This window comes from Agrilus planipennis, unplaced genomic scaffold (genome assembly GCF_000699045.2).
Source record: "Agrilus planipennis isolate EAB-ADULT unplaced genomic scaffold, Apla_2.0 scaffold179, whole genome shotgun sequence".
NCBI lineage: Eukaryota > Metazoa > Arthropoda > Insecta > Coleoptera > Buprestidae > Agrilus > Agrilus planipennis.
Window position 1 is genome coordinate 564,827 of NW_020438885.1, and position 21,399 is coordinate 586,225.

Sequence of the window (21,399 nt, forward strand, 5' to 3'; positions counted from 1 at the left end):
TTGATTTATCACTTGCTAGGATACTGCACTAAAAATATTTTTAACATGGCCAACTTAATTCTATTTTCTTTACAAACACTAATACTTACGTAGTAGTTTGCCAAATGTGGTTCTCAACGATTGCTTTAAAGAAATATAATTTTAGTTGTTTTATTTTTTGTATACTTATGTAAAATGTTGCAGTATATATATGCAACATGAAAATAAAACGCTCTCGGTAAGAATAATTTATATTTTTTGCATTTAAACTTAATTTAAGGTATGAAAAATAAGAGCTGTAAAATGTTTGTAACAACACCACCTGTATTAGAAACGGGGACAATTATTTGATTTAGTTTACTGAACTAGATAGAACATATTTTTTGAACAATGATTCTAAACTAAAACTATTACAAACATATACAAGTGATATTGTATTTTTGCTTATAGAATACATACAGTCTTACGGTAAAACACAGACATTTATCTACATTATTATACGTGGGAGTCATTGCCATATTTTATTATAACACTTATAATTAGAATTATAATTTACAAAAGCTACCAATTACATTCACATATCCTACACATGTACAAAATGAATTAAATAGGTAATCTCTAAATCATACTTTGTCACTTGCAAAAGTCATAACACACAGGAGGTGTACAAAGATTGATAATACTGTAGTTCCATATTATGTTTTGTGTTACATGATCAAGCTAGAAAGCCTGCTATAATAATTTTATCTCAGTCTTTTGAATACCCCTTCAAAATTAAATTCAAAAGCGGCTAATTAAAAACGTTCATTTTGTACTAAAATTGTACTAATTAGAAAAAAGTATGAAACAAAAAAAAAGGCACAGGTGAAGAGTGAAATCGATCATTAAGAGGAAGTTTCAAAAGACATAAAAAGTGGTCTATACGTGCTTGCTGTCTCTAAGTTTAAAAGTTGTCATTAGTTTTAGAACATAACAATAAACTATACTGTTTTAAAAACATAAAAATGCCACTAATGCGTAAATATTTGATTGAACGTTATAGTTTGTTATGATCGAGTGGCACAGTTTTACAATATAAATGCATAAAAGCACCAAGTAGTTACATATACTACACTTAAAGATTCTTACAGAATTGACTAGTCAAATAGAAACGGAGATGTTGTCTCTTCGTCATCACTAGATTCTTGACTCGAAGGTGGCGTGTCTACTTGAGGTAGACCAAGATCCAAGTATTCTTCGTTCGCAGTTATCGTTAAAATCCTATCTAAATCTTCCACTAATTCTGAAAACACAGGTCTTTGGTTTGGTTGGAAACTCCAGCATTCTCTCATTAGCATGTATATTTCTAACGAACAGCATGGGGGCTTTTCCATCCTATGACCCGCGCGTAAAAGTTGAAAAAGTTTTTCTACACTTGGGACCGATGGGTACGGCGTTCCTAAAAATAATGTATTATCCCGACAGTTATGAGTAGACAGGGTGATTATTACCTCCTAATGTCATTATCTCCCAGAGGAGTATTCCATACGACCATACGTCGGATTGTGTGGTATAAACCCTGTGAAATAACGCCTCTGGGGCCATCCATTTAACCGGCAGTCGTCCGTCTGTTGTTTTTCGATAATAGTCATTACAATGGATATCTCTCGCAAGTCCGAAATCGGCTATTTTTAGTACATAATCGTCACTTACTAAAACATTCCTTGCTGCCAAATCCCGATGGATGCACTACAAAAGAGAATGTTTTCATTTTGCCATAGGTCATAGCTTATATTCGAAACTATTGTTATATTCTAATGTAGTACTAGTACAGTTTCTTGTAAAATTTACGTACTCGTCTAGAAGCTAAATACTCCATGCCTTTTGCTACTTGATATGCAAACGAAACGAGATCCTTTTGTGTTAACGTTTTGTGCTCTTTTTGGGTCATTCCCACAGCAGGTTCGTAACCAGACGAGGGCCTATGTTGCCGTAAAAAGTCCCTTAAGTTACCGTGGGGTGCATACTCGACAACAACATAAAGAGGACCGCCTTGAGTGCAACACCCCAATAAGTTTATTATGTTGATATGTTTTCCGATCATTTTCATCATTTCCATTTCGGATACCAAATCCATCATTTCGTTATCAGTATGACCCTCTGGACATTTAAACGATTAGAACAAGTAAAGTAGAACTTTTTTTTGAAAATTGTTACCTTTTAACATTTTGACCGCAACCACTGAAGTTTGTCCATGTTTTATTAGTCCATTGGCTTCGGCTTTGACCACTTTTCCAAACGCTCCTTCTCCTAATACTTTTCCAAGACATAATTTTTCTCTAGAAATCTCCCATTCTGAATCCATAGGAAGTTCGTATTCGGAAATCATATCTGACGAATTATTTAATTGCGTTTTCTGTTTTTCAATTTTGACAACTGGCATCAGCTAGAATCGAAATTAAAATATATTAATTAAATAAATGCGGCTACTATTTTTTCAAAATTCCCACCAGTGGTTCCGTTACACCCGCGGAACTATTTTGAAGTTTTTCCACGATAACTTTTTTCGTCCATTGGGTGATAACCGCTGCTCTTGCGGCTTTTTCCATGGCCATAAGTTTTTTCATTTTCTCGCTTTAATAAAAAAAATGAAATTTATTATGTATTATTAGGGCAGTAGGAATAGTAACGAACCGTTTTAATTTTCTCATCACTACTGCTACAGTAATTAAAGCGAATACAGAAAGAAGACAAACGACCCCAATTAAGCTCGGTATAAGAATTGATTTAGGGCGAATATCTTTAGGTAGATCTGGAATAAATATAAATTTGTCAAAAATGTAGTCGAAGTGTGTGTTATTTTTACTTACGGTCAACGACTTGTAAATAGCCATGCGAGTAAGACCTTCCTAAGCTGTTTGCTGCGACACACGTATACCATCCTTCGTCTTCGTATGTTACATTGTGCAAAACCAAAATTTCTGGGATTTCGTTCTCATTAGTCTAGTGATTCGAAGAATTACAAGTCATATTTTACCCTTATTGTTCTTAATAAATGAATAACATTTAAAGTTTAAAAAGAAAGCTGCTCGCAACTTTTTTAAAAAGGAAATGTTAAGATATTATAGCACAAGCCAATTTTTTATAGCAAGAAGAAAAACACAAAGATGTGGTTCACTTGTAGCAAGATTTTTAAATAAACTTAAAAAGCGTTAAAATGATGCACAGAAATGAGTTAGAAGAGAAAGATACGTGTGCAGATTTTTGAGAATGTTGAGTAATTTTAGTCCCGCCATTAAAAAAAAAACAGAAGAGTATTCTATTCTCAATTATTCCCCTGTTTTTTACTCAGTGTGAATCAAAGCCAATTAGGACGAAACATTGGCGGTTGTTTTAAAAGACAGATAACTTTCAACTCCATTTATCTTTGATTTACACTGAGAAAAAGTATACGATTTTATTTTAAAAATGGTGGGCTAAATTTTTGAATAATATAATTATTAGTGCGTTTTCTTTTTCTTGATAACGAATTTTTCGAGCACACTCGAGCGCGACTCTTTAATTTTTTCACAGCAAAGCTGTTAGCTAGCTTTAATATACCTTTATTTAGTTATTGCATAGTAATATTTTAAACAAATTCGAAAATAATTTAAAATAAATGCGAAGTGTAAGTTTTATTACTGTTATTATATCANCAAGCTCAGCGATGGTGCTAACCAAAATTTTATCGAATATATTTATCATAAATCTACTTAATACCCATACAATAACCTCACTAATACATATACATCTCCAAACCTATACATATATGATAGCTGCACCTTTTACAAATTAGAGCAATTTGTACCTATTTGTAAATTTATTTTAAAAACAACTGCTCAGTGGATATCACCTCTTAAGTGAACGAAACTTAAATTGTAGAAGCGAACTCACAAACGGCAGACTAGACGTGACTGTGACGTATGATAAATGACTATGAAAATTTTAAGGTTATATACCTATAAAACACTTAATTGCACCGAAAAAGCATTAAAACACCTTTCCTTCGACGTTTTCTTGTGAGTTTCTTATAAATACACCTTCTTTAACTAAAACCCATGCTACAGGAGTTGAATTATTAATGAAAATTGAGATGGCAACTATGAAAATGAGGTTTGAAGTTTGACGTGTGATCTACAAATATTAATTTACAAAAAAAAGCGTTAAAAAGGCCCTCCCCCGGATTATTTCATGTAAGTTTTTCATAATTAGGCCATTTTACGTCATTTCCAGCAAAAAAAAGTTGCATTTTCGAAAAAGCCGCGATTCGTAAGTTTTACCAGATTTGACTACTGGAATTCTAAAAACTCTCAAATACCAATGCACTAAAAAGTTATTTGTCGTACACACATCCTAGAAATGAGATATTTAAAAGAATTTTCGTAGAGTTAATAAATAATTTTTGAATTAATTTTTACCACTACAAATAATCTCAAATTAATGAGGAAAAATTGTTTTTGTTGTCACGCCCTCGCCGAGAATCGAATCGGATCCCTAGCTTTAAGCACCATTGCTGTACGACTAGGCTACAAGAGGTGTCCGCAGCAACAACGATACGAACCTAACTAGGAGGCCAGAGAATCGTCGAACCAATATATATATGATTATATAAAATCAGTAATTTGAGGTTATCTGTAATGATAAAAATTAATTCACTTTAACAAATGGTAAAGTTAAAAAGACGGTTTTTATTATTGAGATATCACAGCAGTTCGTGTCTATTGTTTGTTTATGACAACAACACAAACGTCTCATTAGAAACTTTCACAGAAGTTTCTGGAGTCTAATTCGATCGTCAACCAAATTTTCTCTGTAAAAAAAATAGTGATGTTGCGGATTTCAGCGTTGGATATTGCAGGACTTAAACAACTTTCCCTATACCTAGGAAATTCAGACTAATTTAGCACCTCATCATAAAATTTGCGAGATCGACAGATCCCCGTTAGGTCAGTTGAGGTCTAATTTTTTTCGTTAGATCTATTGTTTTTTTTTTTTTAAAATAAATGCGAAGTGTAAGTTTTATTACTGTTATTATATCATTTAGCATATTTTAAATTAATGATGATACGGATAAGTACAAGGAGTGAAAAACCGTTTTCTTTCTATTGTTTTTTTTTTTTTTGAAATACCTACCAGTTTTGTGGAGTTGATATTTTTCCCGCTGACCCAATAAACGTAAGGATTTAAATCGGAAAGGACTTTACAAGTGAAGTTGACATTACTACCGACTAATGCGGTAACATTTTGAGGGGATTCTGTTATGATAGGTCTGTTGTGATACCTCTCTAGAAATAATAGACAAAAAAAAAATAACCACATGCCCCAAACATTAACACAAGTATGTACAGTAGTAGAGTTATTGCCAGCGCCCTGTTCCTTTTTACATGTACAATTTAATCATGTAAAAGATGAAGATATAATAGAAAAAGTGTTAATAAATATAACAATTAACGCTCCAAGTGATATGTCCCAGCTAATTTGATCAAACAGCTGTTTTAATTTTACTTGCGGCAAAAAAAGCGTTTCAAGCCAAATCTTTTGATGTTAACATGTTTCATACAAAAGTTTAATTATCAGAAAAAGAGTAGTAAGTTGAAGATAATATATGCTCAGTTTTATTTAATTTGCATAAAAATTTAGTGTATGACGTAATCATCAAGGGAGAGTTTTAATATCTCATATGCCTGCACCCTTACGGCATGTCATGCAAGGTGTCTTCATATTTGGCATGACAAGCCCTTTTTTTAAGTAAACAGCTCAAAATATAATCTAAATAATATTTTTTATTGCTTGGGATAAATAAAAAGTATTGTAATTATACAATTTTGCAGTAATCTGGGTTTTTGATCAACAAAAATCGAAAAATAGATGAAGTGTCTAAATTTGATAGTTTTATGGCATTTTTGAAGAATATGCTTAGGATCATAAGGTTACGGTACGGATAGACAACACCCACGAAGTAGCTTAATTAATACCAAACAAAAGGAAATACGAAGCAGGCACTTCGCGTGTGTTGTCTTTCCGTATCGTAAAATTGGAAATCTACTATTTTTTTTTTCATAAATCTGCTGTAAAATTGAACGTTTTGAGATCGGAACCATGAAAATTCATCTATTTTTCAATTTTTAATGATAAAAAAAAAAACAGGTGAACGTGAATATGTATAATTACCTACGTATTTATAGATAATTAGCATTTTAAGCTGATCAACTAATTGAGTAAAAGAGAAAATAGAAAGTGTGCGCATTTTGTGAAATATTTACACAAAGTATTAATTTTATTAGAAGTGCTGTAGAAGATTTTAGGCCGTCACCGGAAATAAAACCACCACCTTCCTTAGTCATTTTGAAATTATGATTATAATAATAGTAACATGAAATGGAAAGCCATTTTGCCCACGTGCCCATAGTTTTTTTGTAATCTTATTGAAGTACCTGAATGATAGCATCGCTTGGGCTCGTTTTGTTAAAATCAAACGATATATTCGAACTCTTTATCCAGTATATGTAGGGATGTAAATCCATAAGAACTTGTGGACATTCAAATTCCACCGTGGTGTTTACCTCCGCTGTTACGTTATGAGGGTAACCTTCTTTAATGTGCGGTTTTGACGGGTAACGTTCTATTTAATTAGTCAAAGTAATTAATTATATATTATACTTGTCGAGTAACAGACTATTTGCTATGAATATTTCATATTTTTTTTTTACAATATATGTGTCATTGTGTTATCATATATCCATTGTAAGCCTCAAGAATGTCAACTATTAAAATACCGATTTGAATTGTAAGTATAAAATATGCAACTCTTAATGATCATGGAGCTATGGCATTGTTTGTAGACCTCTTCTTAGAATGTACGAGCAGTTGAATTTTAAATTCTTCCAGCGAATTGTGACACAAGTTGTACATACCAACTTATTTAACAAAGACATGATGTTTCTAAACTGAAGAAAACTGTCGTATTTTTTTCTTTGTTTAATTGTCAAATTCGAAAATAATAATTTCTTAGGGCGGTCAGTAGCAATAAAGGTGAAGTAAGAATTTAAAATGGGTTACCCTGCTCTAAAATAAGCTCGCAGGTATTATATCTTTTATTAGCCAATAAAAAGCACGCAACTCTGGTGCTAATCATAGTATTGCTGCAAATGTACGTGACTTTTTCCTCAAATACAAAACGAGGGACCCGGTTGTAGTAGAGTGACAAACTCGGAAATATTCGGCGATGAAAATAAAGCAAATAGTCTGTCGTCTGTCTGTCATATCTGGCTAAAAATGTTTTGTTTAAATAAAAAGCAATGCATTTATACTTTACATGAAACGAGCGTTCGTTAGAAATTTCTAAAATAGCCGTCTTGCTGGCATTAAGAGTAAATTTCCTGAAGTTAATGAAGTCAAAATTAGTTGGGTAATCGTGAATGAGGAACGTTACTTTTCATACACTATTTAACTTAAGTTCAGCGCGTCGCATTTACCTATTACGTCCAGCGAGAAGCTGTGATTGATACACCCTAGAATGTTGCAAACCACGCAGGTGTAGTTACCAATGTCACTTAGGGTGAGGTCTTCTAATGTTAATGACCACGTTCCGTACCGAAAATCGCCAAGACTCCTTCCAGGTTTTGAATTGTTTTTGTACCATGTTATGTTAGGCGTTGGATTACCGTGGGCTTTACATTTCAAACTTATCATATTCCCTGCCGGCTTCACATGGGTTTTCAACATTTTTCTAGCCCATGTTGGGGCTTGCAAAGTTGCATTCTCGTCCACATGACCCCCGGTGGATACTTTACCTCCTACATCTTCTTCTTCATGACCATCTTCAGATGGTACTGGTTCGGACGAATTCGAAACATCTATGAATAAAATTGATCAAAAGGCTAATAAGGCTTTCACGGGCGACGTTATCAGAATGAGCTTGGTGGGTGTAGTCTAGGATAGTTTCTTCTTCTTCGATGAGAATACCGATGGAGGATGTTTCGTTAACAGTTGTGCTTCTTCAAAAACGTAGCAAGGAAGCAAGGTCGTTAAGTTTTTGTATTCATTTTGAGAATGTTAACCACACCTACTGGCTAAACGACTCCATCGGTATTCTCACCGAAAGGGAAGAAACTATCCTAGACCACAACCATGAAGATGGATTATAAAAAAATAAAATCTCAGATTTTAAGTTAAATTTCTTTACGGAAAAAAATTGTTATGATAGATACCTATCCTGTTCAGGTTGTCGTCGTTGTGTTTAAGTGCCCCAGACTGCAAAAATAGTCCCAAACAAAAAATGATCGCCAGAAGAGACATATTTTTCGACTGGTTTTTCTTCTAGACATCTGTAACAAAAATTAATAACATTTAGATTACCTATTCGCTGCCATTAAAAAAATAAAAAAAGTAACAGTTTGGATTTGCTCGCGTGGGTTCTAACTTAAACTTCCGCTATGATGACGGTGAACGTTTGAAAATGTTATTCCCAATTTTCCTTCCAGCCAATGTGTAAACTATTAATAAGTGCACTCTATTTTGTAAGGAATTCAACTCATTCCGAAATTACTTTAATCTGCAAACACGTCAAATTATAAGTATTCATTCATCAAATCACATCTGCACGCGTTCGTCTAATCCACAGGGTGTTACGGATTTCGTAGCTGTTGCGAACTTTTAAAAGTTTCTTTTTCAAAGCAAAAATAGTTCGCTGACTCATTTTTGTCTGGTCTGGTAAAGTCTGTTTTATTGACTCATCTACTTTCTTGACTATGTTTATTATCGGAAGCAATATTTATCTCTGTTGAAAGGTAAATTTTTAAAATAGGATAGATTTTATAAAACAAATGTGTCTATCGCAGAGAAGTTAGGCATACGTTAGGGCTGTTCAAAACTTCTTGTTTCTTTCAAAAAGGTTTTCATACTTATACGTAGATACTCGAAAAAGAGTAGTAAGTTGAAGATAATATATGCTCAGTTTTATTTAATTTGCATAAAAATTTAGTGTATGACGTAATCATCAAGGGAGAGTTTTAATATCTCATATGCCTGCACCCTTACGGCATGTCATGCAAGGTGTCTTCATATTTGGCATGACAAGCCCTTTTTTTAAGTAAACAGCTCAANTCAGATATATTAATTATACCTACAATTTGCCAAGAAACAAAATATGTAACTAATTAAATCGATTAGACATAAAAATAATTTCAATAAAAGTAACAAAGTGATATCTTGAGCTCGAATTTGGGTCAGTATTTGTCCCCTGCAATAAAGGATATTTTGGATCACCCTACATGAGTTAATAACGAAATTAAGCGTAAGGTAAACAACAGTAGAAGTTTATAAAAAATTTTGATTATTCAGTTATGCATATATGTATATAATTTTCCTTTGAAAACAATTGTAAATTATGGTGGAGGAGCCTAACACTGTGCGTATACAAGAAGTTATTTTGTTTTACTTTCGAAATTATTTACTAAACATTATGTAATAAATGAACAAGGTTCTAGTAGAATTTGTGGGTGGTGTAATTTACCTCCTTCCCACCCACTTCAGTAACCTGGCAGGTGTTACATACTACGAACAAAAATATTACAATACACTTATTGTACCTACGAGTACGAAAATTTGCTGCCAAGTATGTTACAAGAAGTTTTTTTTTTTTTTAAGATGTTACTACATTATTTTGAACCGGTAACATAAAAAAAAAAATATTCGTCTCCATTTTTAGGTTTTGTTTAGGAGTTATTTTTGGTTTGTTTTGTGGTAGTTAATAAAATTCCTTGAAACTGACCGATTCAAAGGTTCGGTAGGCGTTTTAAAATTTAGTGATTTGATGTTGCTGACCTATATCCTATAGCTTTTTGTATTTAGGTCATTAATAAACCTTCGATCAGGTGCATGTTGTGATCAAAGCTATTATCGGTTTCAAAAAAGGTTTGCCGATGGCGAACGATTGGATTTCTAAATATATTTAATGTGTACACAAAAACGCTTAAACATTACTCTATATGTACAGTACACCATACGTATTTGTAATTATGTGTAATGTCATATAGATAGATAATTATTATGAACTGTTGATGCCTTGAATTTATTACTGTAGCTAAATGTATTGAGTATCTACATGAATTATTTTTGAAAAGAACTAATTGAGGTAAATGTCAACATTTCTATTTACTTACAAAGTTTAATTTCTTATTTAATGAAAGTTCTTTTTGACTTTTTAATGTGTAGATTTTGAGGGAGTCCCAATCAGGGAGCGTAACGTTCGTGTTTGGTAATTAAACTTATTTTTATCAACTTAGTTACTTAATTAATAATGTTGTAAAGTTTGCTTAAACTAAATGTATAGTGAATTATTTTTAGTTACTTGTACGTAAACATATACAAGCACATTTGTTTTGAGATGTACGGAATTTTTTGCTTATTCCATCATATTATCTTGGTCCAGTGGCAAACGTTTTTTGTTCTGCCGTATGTTAGGGTTCATTTTTCACTTGTTTTTTGGCGAGTTCGTTTTCGTTCTCGACAACTAATTTCAAAGTTAGCGTGTTGCTATTCATAGACGCCGTATTCATTTTTATGTTTATTTCAATTCGCTTATAACGGAACTGATTTCGTATACTAGTGGCAACGTTTAGAACGGAGCAAGTTCTATGTCACATACTGTGACGTTCAAATGTATCATTCCTTCAAAGAAATTAGACTGCTTAGTTTTCAACTTAACGGAAAACATTTGTCCTCTATTTACATACACGTAAAACGTACCAAATATTTCGATATTTTCATCTGTTAATGGTCCCAAAACAGATCGCCAACTTAATTAATTAATAGACAGCCTTCGGGCAGTTTTTAACTGTGTGGCGGGGAAATGTATCTAATTGAAATTTTTAGATTATTTCCTGTTAGTGTTCAAAAAATAAACGTAAACATGTGCTGAAAGAGCAGTTTTCGTGTAATCATAAATAGGATATGTAACGATTTTGCTGACTCTGTGATGATGGACTCAAAATTGTTGTAGGGCTCGGTAGTATGTTTAAAATATCGCATATAGTGTGCATAGAGAAAAAGGAGAATAAGCAAAGAAGGGCAGGTAGATTTGAACGGCGGAAAATATAGTCGCACGTGTGCGCCATATGTGCCAGAATTTGTACATCTCGCCAAAGAGACGCGTGTTACAAGCCTACCCCCAATGTTGACGCTTCAATGATCAGATGGAACAGGAGGAAGCTGCAACCTACGTGCTCATCATCTACGGTTTAAAATAAGACGTTAAGATATTACTACGAACTGACCTCAAAAATAAAACCTAAAAACAAATACCTATACAACATATATTCTTTCGAACAACCTACCGGAAATAGCAAACGATTCTTAAAACTCTCGATTTATAGAAAAGCTGCGCTATTTTTAGATGCTTTTAATACGTATAGTTATTAATTTCTAACATCAAACGTAATTGTGTTTGGCACCTTCTGAGGCACCTTACATTTAGGAAGAAACCCGAGACAATGGAACCCACTGTAATTTGCAACTGATCTTGATACTGTAGGAAATTGTCACTATTTTTATAATTACTAGTTTCTGGCTGTAACTCCAAACAGGGCCACGTTTTACACCTTGTGGAACGCCTTAAATGTATGCAGCGAGGATTGATGTAATATGCAACTGATTCTTGAACTGTGTATTAGAAAAATGTTACAAATTTTTAACACTAAACGGAACCATGTTTGGTACCTTAATGTTACTGTGAACTTAACTGATTCTTAAGCGTTTGATGTCTTTATATAAAAACGTCGCTATTTTTATAGTTATCAGTTTCTAAACAGGTCATTTTTAGCACGTTGAGGAATGCCTTAAATTTGAAAAACCTGGGTGTACAGTGAGTATTAATGGAAACTGTAATTGATTGTTAAATATCTCATTCAAATTTTTAGTAGTTCTAAATTTAAAATTACATGGGATTGTGTTTGGTAGCTAGGTACTTCATTAAAGTTAATAGTTGTACACAAAAAGCACTAGTGTAAATTGCAGGTACGCCACTATTTTTAGATTATTTTCGTTATTAATTTCCAATTATACAGTGTGGGATGTCTTCAAGTATACAGTGAAGACCACTGTGAATTACGTACAAATGACAGTAGTTGTTTAAGATAACGTAACATTTTTATGAACTGCTTTATTAAATCAACATATTCTAGCCTAGATACAAACGCCATAAAGTTTCCAAAACCCCTAAAAAAAAAAAAGAAAAGCTTGCCTCTTTGTCGTAACCGTGTCTATGAATAGATAACAGAAGTTGATGCATACAATGTGTTACAGTATACGTACGGCATTTAAGTCATGCTCTTGCTTCGGCACGGTCAACATTCGGCACTTCCCTACATCTGGTTTACTCATAAAGTTCCTCAGAATTTTACATTTTATTATCTATTAATGGTAATAGTCAAACCATTTAACTTTACGGTAGAAGTTATTGACTTTTGCAAGTCAATAAAACTAAAACTTTGTATCCGTTTCGAAAACTGACTTCATAGTAGTAACCCTTTATACTGAAACTGTAATAGTTAGAAAACAATGCTGTCCCAAAGATATTTTACAGCATATGTTTAATACAAATACTTCTCGCGATCGACCTTACGATTAGCATAAGATTGTGGTGAAAATCTCTTTTTTTAAATACAGTAGAATCCGCTTATAATGACATCGAAAGGAAATGACAAACACGTCATACAAAGCATAGTCTTAGAAAATAAACAGCTTTCTATTTTGGTTAGTTATTTTGTTTAATAGAGAGAAAAGCTACAAATTGTATACATTTATTAACATAAAAAGAAAAAGAACGATGAATTGTAATATCAATATACATAAGAAGGGTCAGAAAAATGAGCGAAAATGNCAAAAGAATTTCTGGTAGAATTTTATCTAAACATAGTATCTCGGGGTACACAATACCACATATTATAGTTAAAATAAAACCTGCTGCGGTTTTGTTATCAATAGAAGTGTGTAGTGTATCTAATCGTAAATGTTCTTTAACCCTATCGGATTTTCGTTACATTTACTTCTTTAGATAAGCAAAAGAGAATTAATTAGATCACAATTACTACTAATTTCAAAAATGTCTATAAAATTGTTTCTGAAACAAAGAAAGTGCTATAATATTGAACGTTGGTTTTTGAAAATCCTTTTTTTTCCAATTTATTTATAAATGGGCCGATCAATTGTCGGAAATCGATCTCATCACTCTTTAATTAAAGAAGCGCGGTATTGTTTTTCGTTAGGTTTCGAAGAAAAATAAACAAATTTGATGTCTTAATGTATCCTGAACATATTTGGCATGTTTATTTTTAATTAATTGCGTAGGTGAGTGAACTTTATTCCTACCTTTTGGTAGCTTTTTAATTTTTCTGGCGGATTAACACATGCTCGAAATTATGTACGAAAATATTTATTACCCTCCACTTTTTCACACGGGAGCAGATGCAATTTCGTCGGGTCGGAAAATAAAATTTACGGCTTTTATTCTTTTGAAATACTGAAGAAACTTTTCATCTCTGTTTTATTTTTATTATCTACGCATAGTGGAACAGGACATTGCTAGCATTAATCGCAAATACAACTCTTAATATTTATAAACTTCGTTAGTACTGGACTGCACACAAAAAAGTTGTTTAAAATAGAAGAAAATGGGAAATATTCCACATTTAATTGCCCTACGTTTCATTTTTTACGAACCACCATGAACATTATTTACAAATATTGTAACTTTACATTTATAATAATTATTCTACCGACATAGGTACGTTTGCTTATAAATATCTAAAAGCATTTCGAATAAATAGATTTAACTTCTTAAATCCTTCACTTATTACATCTATTTGCATAAACACTTCCTCGTGGTAGGAGGCGCCGTATATGAGAAACAAATTAATGGCAAAAAGTCTTATGGTAATTAAGTGTCTTCTCTAGCATTATACATACTTGTGTGGACATGGCAATAAATATGTAAACTTAATTATTTGACATGTGCAGTAAGTATTGTGTAATTTTTTTACGACTTCGTTCTTAGCAGTGTTATAATCAGGGTCGTATCTATCCTATGAGTCTTTCTTCATGTCGGTGAACTTTTTGGAAATTTTTCATATTAATGGGATTTTTTTATGAAAATTGTAATATTATAAATGCGTATGAAGCCCGAGGTTTTTATCAAAATTTTATGCTTTGTTCAGTAAACTTGGCCATCGTCATGTACGAAAATATCTAGTGATATATTCTTTTTCATGATTTTCTTAAGGAAAACTGAATGCAAATAATATCGGATTTCTCTCGAAAAATGTCTTTTGAATCAGTCTCTGTTTTTTAGTATCCAAGTAGAAGCATCACAAATACGTATAAGTGAGTTAAACTTTTTTTTTACTCAGGGTGTGAGTGTGTTGGGTTGGGATTTGTACAAGTAGCCATAAAATGTGTTAATTTGTTTTCTTCCTAAAATTCTCGGATTCAACCCAGGCCAGAGTCCCTTTTATTCAATACTTTGCCCATTCGTGCTGCATTTAGTTACTGTATAATATTTCATACACATGAACGTTTCCGAATACCTGCTAAACTCCAGGACTCCCATCAAAGAGAACATCTTCAAACTATACTGGGATTAGTTTTTGGAGACTAAAAACATATGGGCTGCTGGTTTGGGAAAGCAATATTACTGACCATCCTTTAACAAGGGTCAGGGTCGCTAAGGACACATCTGGTTGCCATTGCTCACTAGAACTAATCGTATGAGACAAGACGACACTCACTTTGTGAAACGATTTTACATTTTCATTTTTCTGTATTAGATACTACACTGCATTTATTTTGATGTAGGTGCTTTTTTTCGTTTCAAAAATAAACTCTTTCAAGGAAGTTCATAACAATACGCTGAAAACTAAGTCTCTCTTCAAATTTTGAAATATATAAGTATATAAAGAGAATAAAAAATACCGCTCCCACTAAAATTTTGGGAATGCTGTTATGTTTATTAAGTTATTAGGTATACATATAAGCAAAGCATCTTATGTTTGACCGTGTGGTGTTATAAATACTTAAATGATCTAATTCTATGTACGTCTTACTACGTTTTACGTTTGTAACGTAATAATTCTTTATCGAGAGTTTATGAGTTGTCATTCTCACAAGCTTTAATGGGCTTAAGTAGAAATATTAAATAAACCATTGTATATTTGGTAAATCATGTCATTCTTTTGTGAATATGCACAAAAAAAAATCAATTACTGTCCAATTTATGCGGGTACTAAAATGCACAATAAATTGGTACGAATTCATAGAAAATCGTCTACATATCCCGTCGTTCTAATATGAGTCTAATAATTTTCACTTTACATTTTTTTTTACTTGAATGTACGAAGTGTATTTTAAAAGGTTTCAGTTTTACAAATTACCCTAAACAAATAGTTCTTTCATGTTAGTTTATGTTGAAGAAACCGAAGACAAACAAATTAAGGAAAGCTTGTAAATACTGGTAGTTAGTAGTTAGTAGTAGGAGAAGTAGTAGCCTGTGTTTTACAAAGGAGTTAATAAAATTTAAAATGATCTTGGGTTGCGGGTTTTTAAGCGATTCTTTTTAAAAAGAACTAGATCACGGACGAAATCTGATATACCTTATACCCTGTACGATGCAGTCCATGAATCTAAAGCCAACGAAAAGCTCTACAGCTGCTAAGATTTGGAGACGGTCCTTGAGGTAGTTTGGTGTCACCGGATATCACATATAAGAGGCAATTCAAACTTATCAACATTCATACAATAATGTCTACTTAGTATTCGTGTAATGTATCTCAACCTATCTTACAAGTGAAATATTAAAACAATAGACACCTTTATAAGACAAACCTATTTAAATTCAACTTGCTGTTTCGTTTTGTTTGACGCTATGGATCTCATTTCGGAATGTCAATAAGGATAGCGACTTGGACTGCTATTTGTTGTTTTTTTTTTCTATTGCTAATTTTAGGTTCCGCTAACTTCTACTACAACACTCATAGACTAACGGAACGTTTGCTATTCCGAATGCAACATTACAACTGCGTATAATAATTAAAAAAAATAATAATAAAGACTTGCGAAGTTTTTTTATTTTTCAAATCGCTAATTGCAATTAGGTGCTTTTTTTGTGCATCAAACAGTAAACAAATCAATCGTCATGGAGCATAGATATAGGCCTGTTGTATATATATATATGTACATAGTATGTCATTATAATAAGAACAATCCAATTTAAGTGACCACATTGTCTCAACATCAACGTCAACTATGTATACATGTGTTTTTCTCCGGGTGCTCCCGAAGGAATCACTAGATAGAGCAAAGTGGACAGATTTACTGATAAGTGATTTTGCGAAATTTTCAAGTAGACAATAAACGTCAAAAGATTATATCACATTAATTTTTTAACGAATATCTATTGGTAACTGCATTAGGATTTTTCAAATTATTTTATGTTAAAATATTACGTGTTATCTGTATGTAATGTTAGTAGATTCTAAGAAAAATATATATGTACTTTTATATATGTAATATGTAGGTATAATACAGAAACATTTACTTCTTTAGATAAGGATAAATTCAAAGGATTTATAAAGTTAATAAAATATCGTCAATGGCCAATTACAAATGCTGGTTGCAGATAATCTTAACTATATGCAGTTTATGCCAGTTGATTTTGCTAACGAGAAATAGAGTTTATGTTTATGATGGACATTTTCGACATTTCTTACTATTTTATATTTTCCAATTTACACATCCTTTGTAAAATCCATTTGTAATTCACAGGTACCTACACTTATGTTTATGGTAAAGTGAATTTTGTTTATTTTATCTCAAAAATCATTGATTCATGCTGAAATACTAAGCACTAGCTAGCTATTCGACAAGAATTTTAATGCAATTTTCTTCGCCGATTTTACAGACCTACTAAAAAATTACGTTTTAGTGAACTTATAAACGGTGTGAGATTTGTAATAAATGCTTGCTTTTTTCGTATCTAATGATATGAAGGCAGATTGTTTATAAAACTTTTTAGCAAGAATTTATTTCTATATAAAATTAATTTTTACAAGTTGGAAGTTCGTTGTGTTAAGTATTAAATATTAATTTGAAAATTCATTCTCAATTTCTTTTCCAATATAAGTTAGCTGAAATTAATGAGAAAATTTTTGCCAAAGCCGAAGGTCCCGAGTTCGATTCTCGGCGAAGGCATGACAACAGCAACAAAATTTTTTCTCATTAATTTTAGGTAATTTACAGTGGAAAATAAATTAAGAATGAATTTTCAAATTAACATATAAGTAAGGGAATTTGTTGTCGAACATAGAAATTATACATTTCTCTGCTGGAATTTTTTCTTTTTATTGTGTTCGGTTCTCAATTCGCTACTGGTGTGTAGCAATTTTAGGCAGAAAAGTTATTAATTCATAAAAATGAGAGCAAGAACGTGTACGACGAGGTTTTGCAAGCGCCTTGCAAGTTATTTCGGTACTAATTTATGATCTATTGAAAAGTTGTTTAAAAAACGAAACTGATACTATAAGGGCATCCAAACTGATTATAATACATTAGTATAAGAGCATTAATAAAAAACGTTTTGTATACATATATAGAAGGTAAGCAGCGTGTTGTTTTAAAGAAATTTTGCTACCGTGGAGGCATCTGGATAAACATTTTCGTTCAATTATTTTTACAAGACCCAAAGTTAACATCGTGTTCTCGCTCTTAAAATGCCAACAACCATAATCATTGGTAATTTTAGTAACATACATAATTACTTGTTACAATGAAACGTTTTTGTGCAAAATTTTTCGGAAAACACAACTTTGTATTTGTAAACAAAAGATATTCGAAACAGTTGATTCGTTTACATTCGTGTATGATAATGATATGAAAAAAGGAATCTTTTTGTGATGATCTTTGTATTGTGTTCGATTTGTTCAGTTTATTTTGATGATAAACAAATATGTACCCAAGCATGTATTACTTATTGTTAAATAAATAAATTTCGAAATCGAATAAGGTACTAACGTAGAACATAACATAATATTATGTACATATATAACGACAAGTAGGCTTATTAGACTTTTCTTAAAATAAAATCTTTCGATATAGTTGCGACTGGTAGTCGATATTGTTTGTCGGTATGGAACAGATACACGCCAAACTTTTGGCAGACTATTACTAATAAGTTGAGTCGATTTAGGCTTAGGTTATTGCTGATTAATTAAAATAGGATTCTGTAGGAAAACTTACCAATCAGTTTTGAAACTGCAAGTATAACCGAGGCGTTTAATTTTAGTCTTTTGTCGTCGGTTTCCAATGTGTGCACAATGTTTAATCACTCGTTATTTCGGGAAACAACGATATCTTAAAACAGACGCAAACGTCTCGAAAGTTAATGGTACGAACTTTCCCCGTAAAAGACGCACTCGGAATTTTCAATTTTCAAATTGTTATCGTCGCACGCGCGCTTCGTCTGAACATTTATGTTTGGTTTATAAGAGGAGAAGCTTATGCGTTTACTACGATCGCTACCGTCGCCTGCGGACTTCTGGGCACGCCTCTAGGACTATAACGACGTCCTAACCGAGTTTGAGACTTCTCGATCGCGTAGTGGCTAACATAAAACAAACTCCCCACAGTACAGGAGGAGTTCATAAATAACCTTATGTTTTGCAATAAGTTCTGTTTTGATTGTAACCAACCAGGCATACCTTCGTTTACTACACCAGTTTCGAATGCACACAAACTGTCCTTGATCTTTTAGGGTACGTCAGAACGCGGGGGATGAACTCAAATTACTCCTATCGTCTGTGTTTTTCTAACTTTGATATTGTACAACTGTTTTTATCCTGATAATTGGACACATTTACGAAGAAACGTCCCTCTAACGCATGATAATCAATGGTACCTTCTTCGACCCCCTTGATCAGTCTATTAAGGATTATAGCTAAGATTCTAGAATAGTTATAAAATCAGTAAAGGGTGGAATAAAACCTTTACCTTATCGGCACTGCAACTATCTAATAAAACTAAAACAGGACAAAAAGGATAACTTATGTTGCGGCATTTCTTCGAAAAGGATAACGGTTTATGATTTTTATAACTACATTTAAATCCAACCACATTGTTGCAATTGTTTAGTTACAGCTCGAATATTGTATGATGAGATCTTCAACCCCCTTGTAGCAAATATATGATCTGCCTATTAAGGATTATAGCTACGATCCTAGAATAGTTATAAAATATAGAATAGGAATAAAACCGTTACCTTATCGATACTGCAACCATCTAATAAAACTAAAATAGGACAAAAAGGATAACTTATGTTACGGCATTTCTTCGAAAGGGATAACGGTATATGATTCTTATGACTACATTTAAATCCAACCTCATTGTTGCAATTGTTTAGTTACATCTCGAATCGTCAAATATTTTATTATGAGAGGGGACAGCCGTTTCAATGTAGATTGCAATTTTACAAAATCCTTTAGTCCTTTTAAAACTAAATCAATCGTCATAGTGACATATTACTCAGCTTTTACGTGTTTCCCTTCATCTTTCACCGAAATGTACAAGCTTCGACCTTTTTAAATTAAAAATTAATTATTTAACAGTTAACCGATGGTGAGTTGTTGGGAAGATGAGGTGTAGTGGAAGGGGGAGAATAGATGCAGCTTGTAGACAATCCAAAAGCTTCCTTTAATTAATCAAAGGCGCATACACATTTGAACTTCGATCTAGAACCGTATTAATCAAATGCAATTTAATTGATTAAATGTTTTAATCGGTTGAGTAGTAGTTCACCGATATGTACTGTATTTATTTCATTTGAAATCAGCCAATTCCAATCGTCGAAGGAAAAAAAGGGTTAACTTTGCAATGTGTATAAATTAAATAAAAAAAAAAAAAAAACGTATTTACAAGTACACAGTTTTATATTCTTAAACGAAATAGACTCGTAAACGTGTGTCAATGTGAATAGTTATGCATTGTTTTCATTTAATGTCAGAACACCAATCAGTACAGCAATTTAGCAATTTTTGATTTAATGGCTTAATATGAGTCAAATTGCTCTGATATTAAACTTCTAAAAATGCAAGGACACGTGGTGGACTCTTTATTAAGTTTAATCAAATAACACAGTAATTTTTGAAATTAAGAATGACAAGTTCAAGAAATCGAAACATAAAGCTACCTACTTAAAATATTAATATATTATATTAAAATATATAATTAATAAGTCCTCTAAATCTTGTCAAGACTAATTCATTCATGTATTAGATAATTGTAGTTTTAATATGGGGCAGAAATCAAATTTTACATTGCCCCCTGCTAACTTTAATTATGTTCTACATCCCTAGGCCATAGTCTCCTCCAAAATTTTAATATACATCGGGGATGACTTTTTTTCCTTTTTGAGGTGTAGATCGAGAAACTTTGAAGGGTGGAACGTTTCGCTTTTGATTAAAGGACTCAACAGATTGAATAAAATTTTTCTCAACGTTTTCGTACAGGTACAAGTACGAACTACTGTTGTTTGTAGTTCCTGAATAAAATTCGACACACGTTTTGGCGTCGATGTTATCTGCAAGAATTTTAATTATGTCAAGACTTATTCCAAATTGGTCGAGGGCTCAAGGGTTTGTTGCTAGGCGTGGTGCCGATGAAAAAACATAATCGTTATTTGTTTCCAATGTAATTTTTATGCAATGTAAGAATTGAAAAAGGCGGTGAATTGAAAGGTAGTAGTGACGCTGTTGTTGTATCCGTAACTTAACGATAACCGGACGTATGTAAGTAGAAATACGACGTGTGTAGAATAGCTTCCTGTATGTAGTGGCCAAGGAAGATCGGAATCGAAAGGTATATTGTACCATCATGCCTTAATGCAGTGACGACTCGTGTTAAAACGAGGAGGGTGTGCTAGATATGTTAACTCACCAATTTTTTAGAAGGTTTACAATCAATCTTTAGCCTTTAGTTCAGCGTAGATGACCACTACATTTATCGCCTTAAGGCTGATCTCACAATGTGTCGATACGCCGGAAGGAAATCGTCAGTCAGTTTTATAATTGACATATCTCTTTCGCCAAATTTTGGTCGGTTAACACAATTATTAATTTACTGATTTAGCAGTTATTGCACTTTTACTTGAAGAAGGGGATGATGTCTAAATATCAGTTTAATGATTAACTCCTCTGGCTGTTACAAACGAGCTGTATGTATTCTAAGATGGTTACTATCAGACACCGTCATATCAAAGTATTCTTTCCTTCAATATGGGTCACCGGCAGACGACGCTTAACCGTGATATAGATGGGTATTGTAACAGAAATCTGACGGACGTCTAGATGATAGTGGAAATCA

General features: G+C 32.6%; 1 protein-coding gene across 2 annotated transcripts; it reads right to left on the reverse strand.

The window, feature by feature from the left end:
* Nucleotides 1-507: 507 nt before the first annotated feature.
* On the reverse strand, nt 508-18,649 carry LOC108740541 (fibroblast growth factor receptor homolog 1). 2 transcript variants are annotated; one of them, XM_018474898.1, is made up of 11 exons: nt 18,283-18,649; nt 8,208-8,324; nt 7,473-7,853; nt 5,131-5,282; nt 2,829-2,961; nt 2,653-2,770; nt 2,469-2,592; nt 2,176-2,404; nt 1,814-2,118; nt 1,470-1,707; nt 508-1,417 (listed from the first exon to the last, which is right to left on the reverse strand). In XM_018474898.1, exons 2-11 carry the CDS (start codon nt 8,293-8,295, stop codon nt 1,116-1,118), a joined length of 2,070 nt encoding a protein of 689 aa, XP_018330400.1. In that variant the 5' UTR covers nt 8,296-8,324; nt 18,283-18,649; the 3' UTR covers nt 508-1,115. The 2 variants fall into 2 exon arrangements, with proteins under 2 accessions (XP_018330400.1, XP_018330399.1); XM_018474897.1 differs by lacking the exon at nt 5,131-5,282 and adding an exon at nt 6,432-6,619.
* Between the last annotated feature and the right edge of the window lie 2,750 nt (nt 18,650-21,399).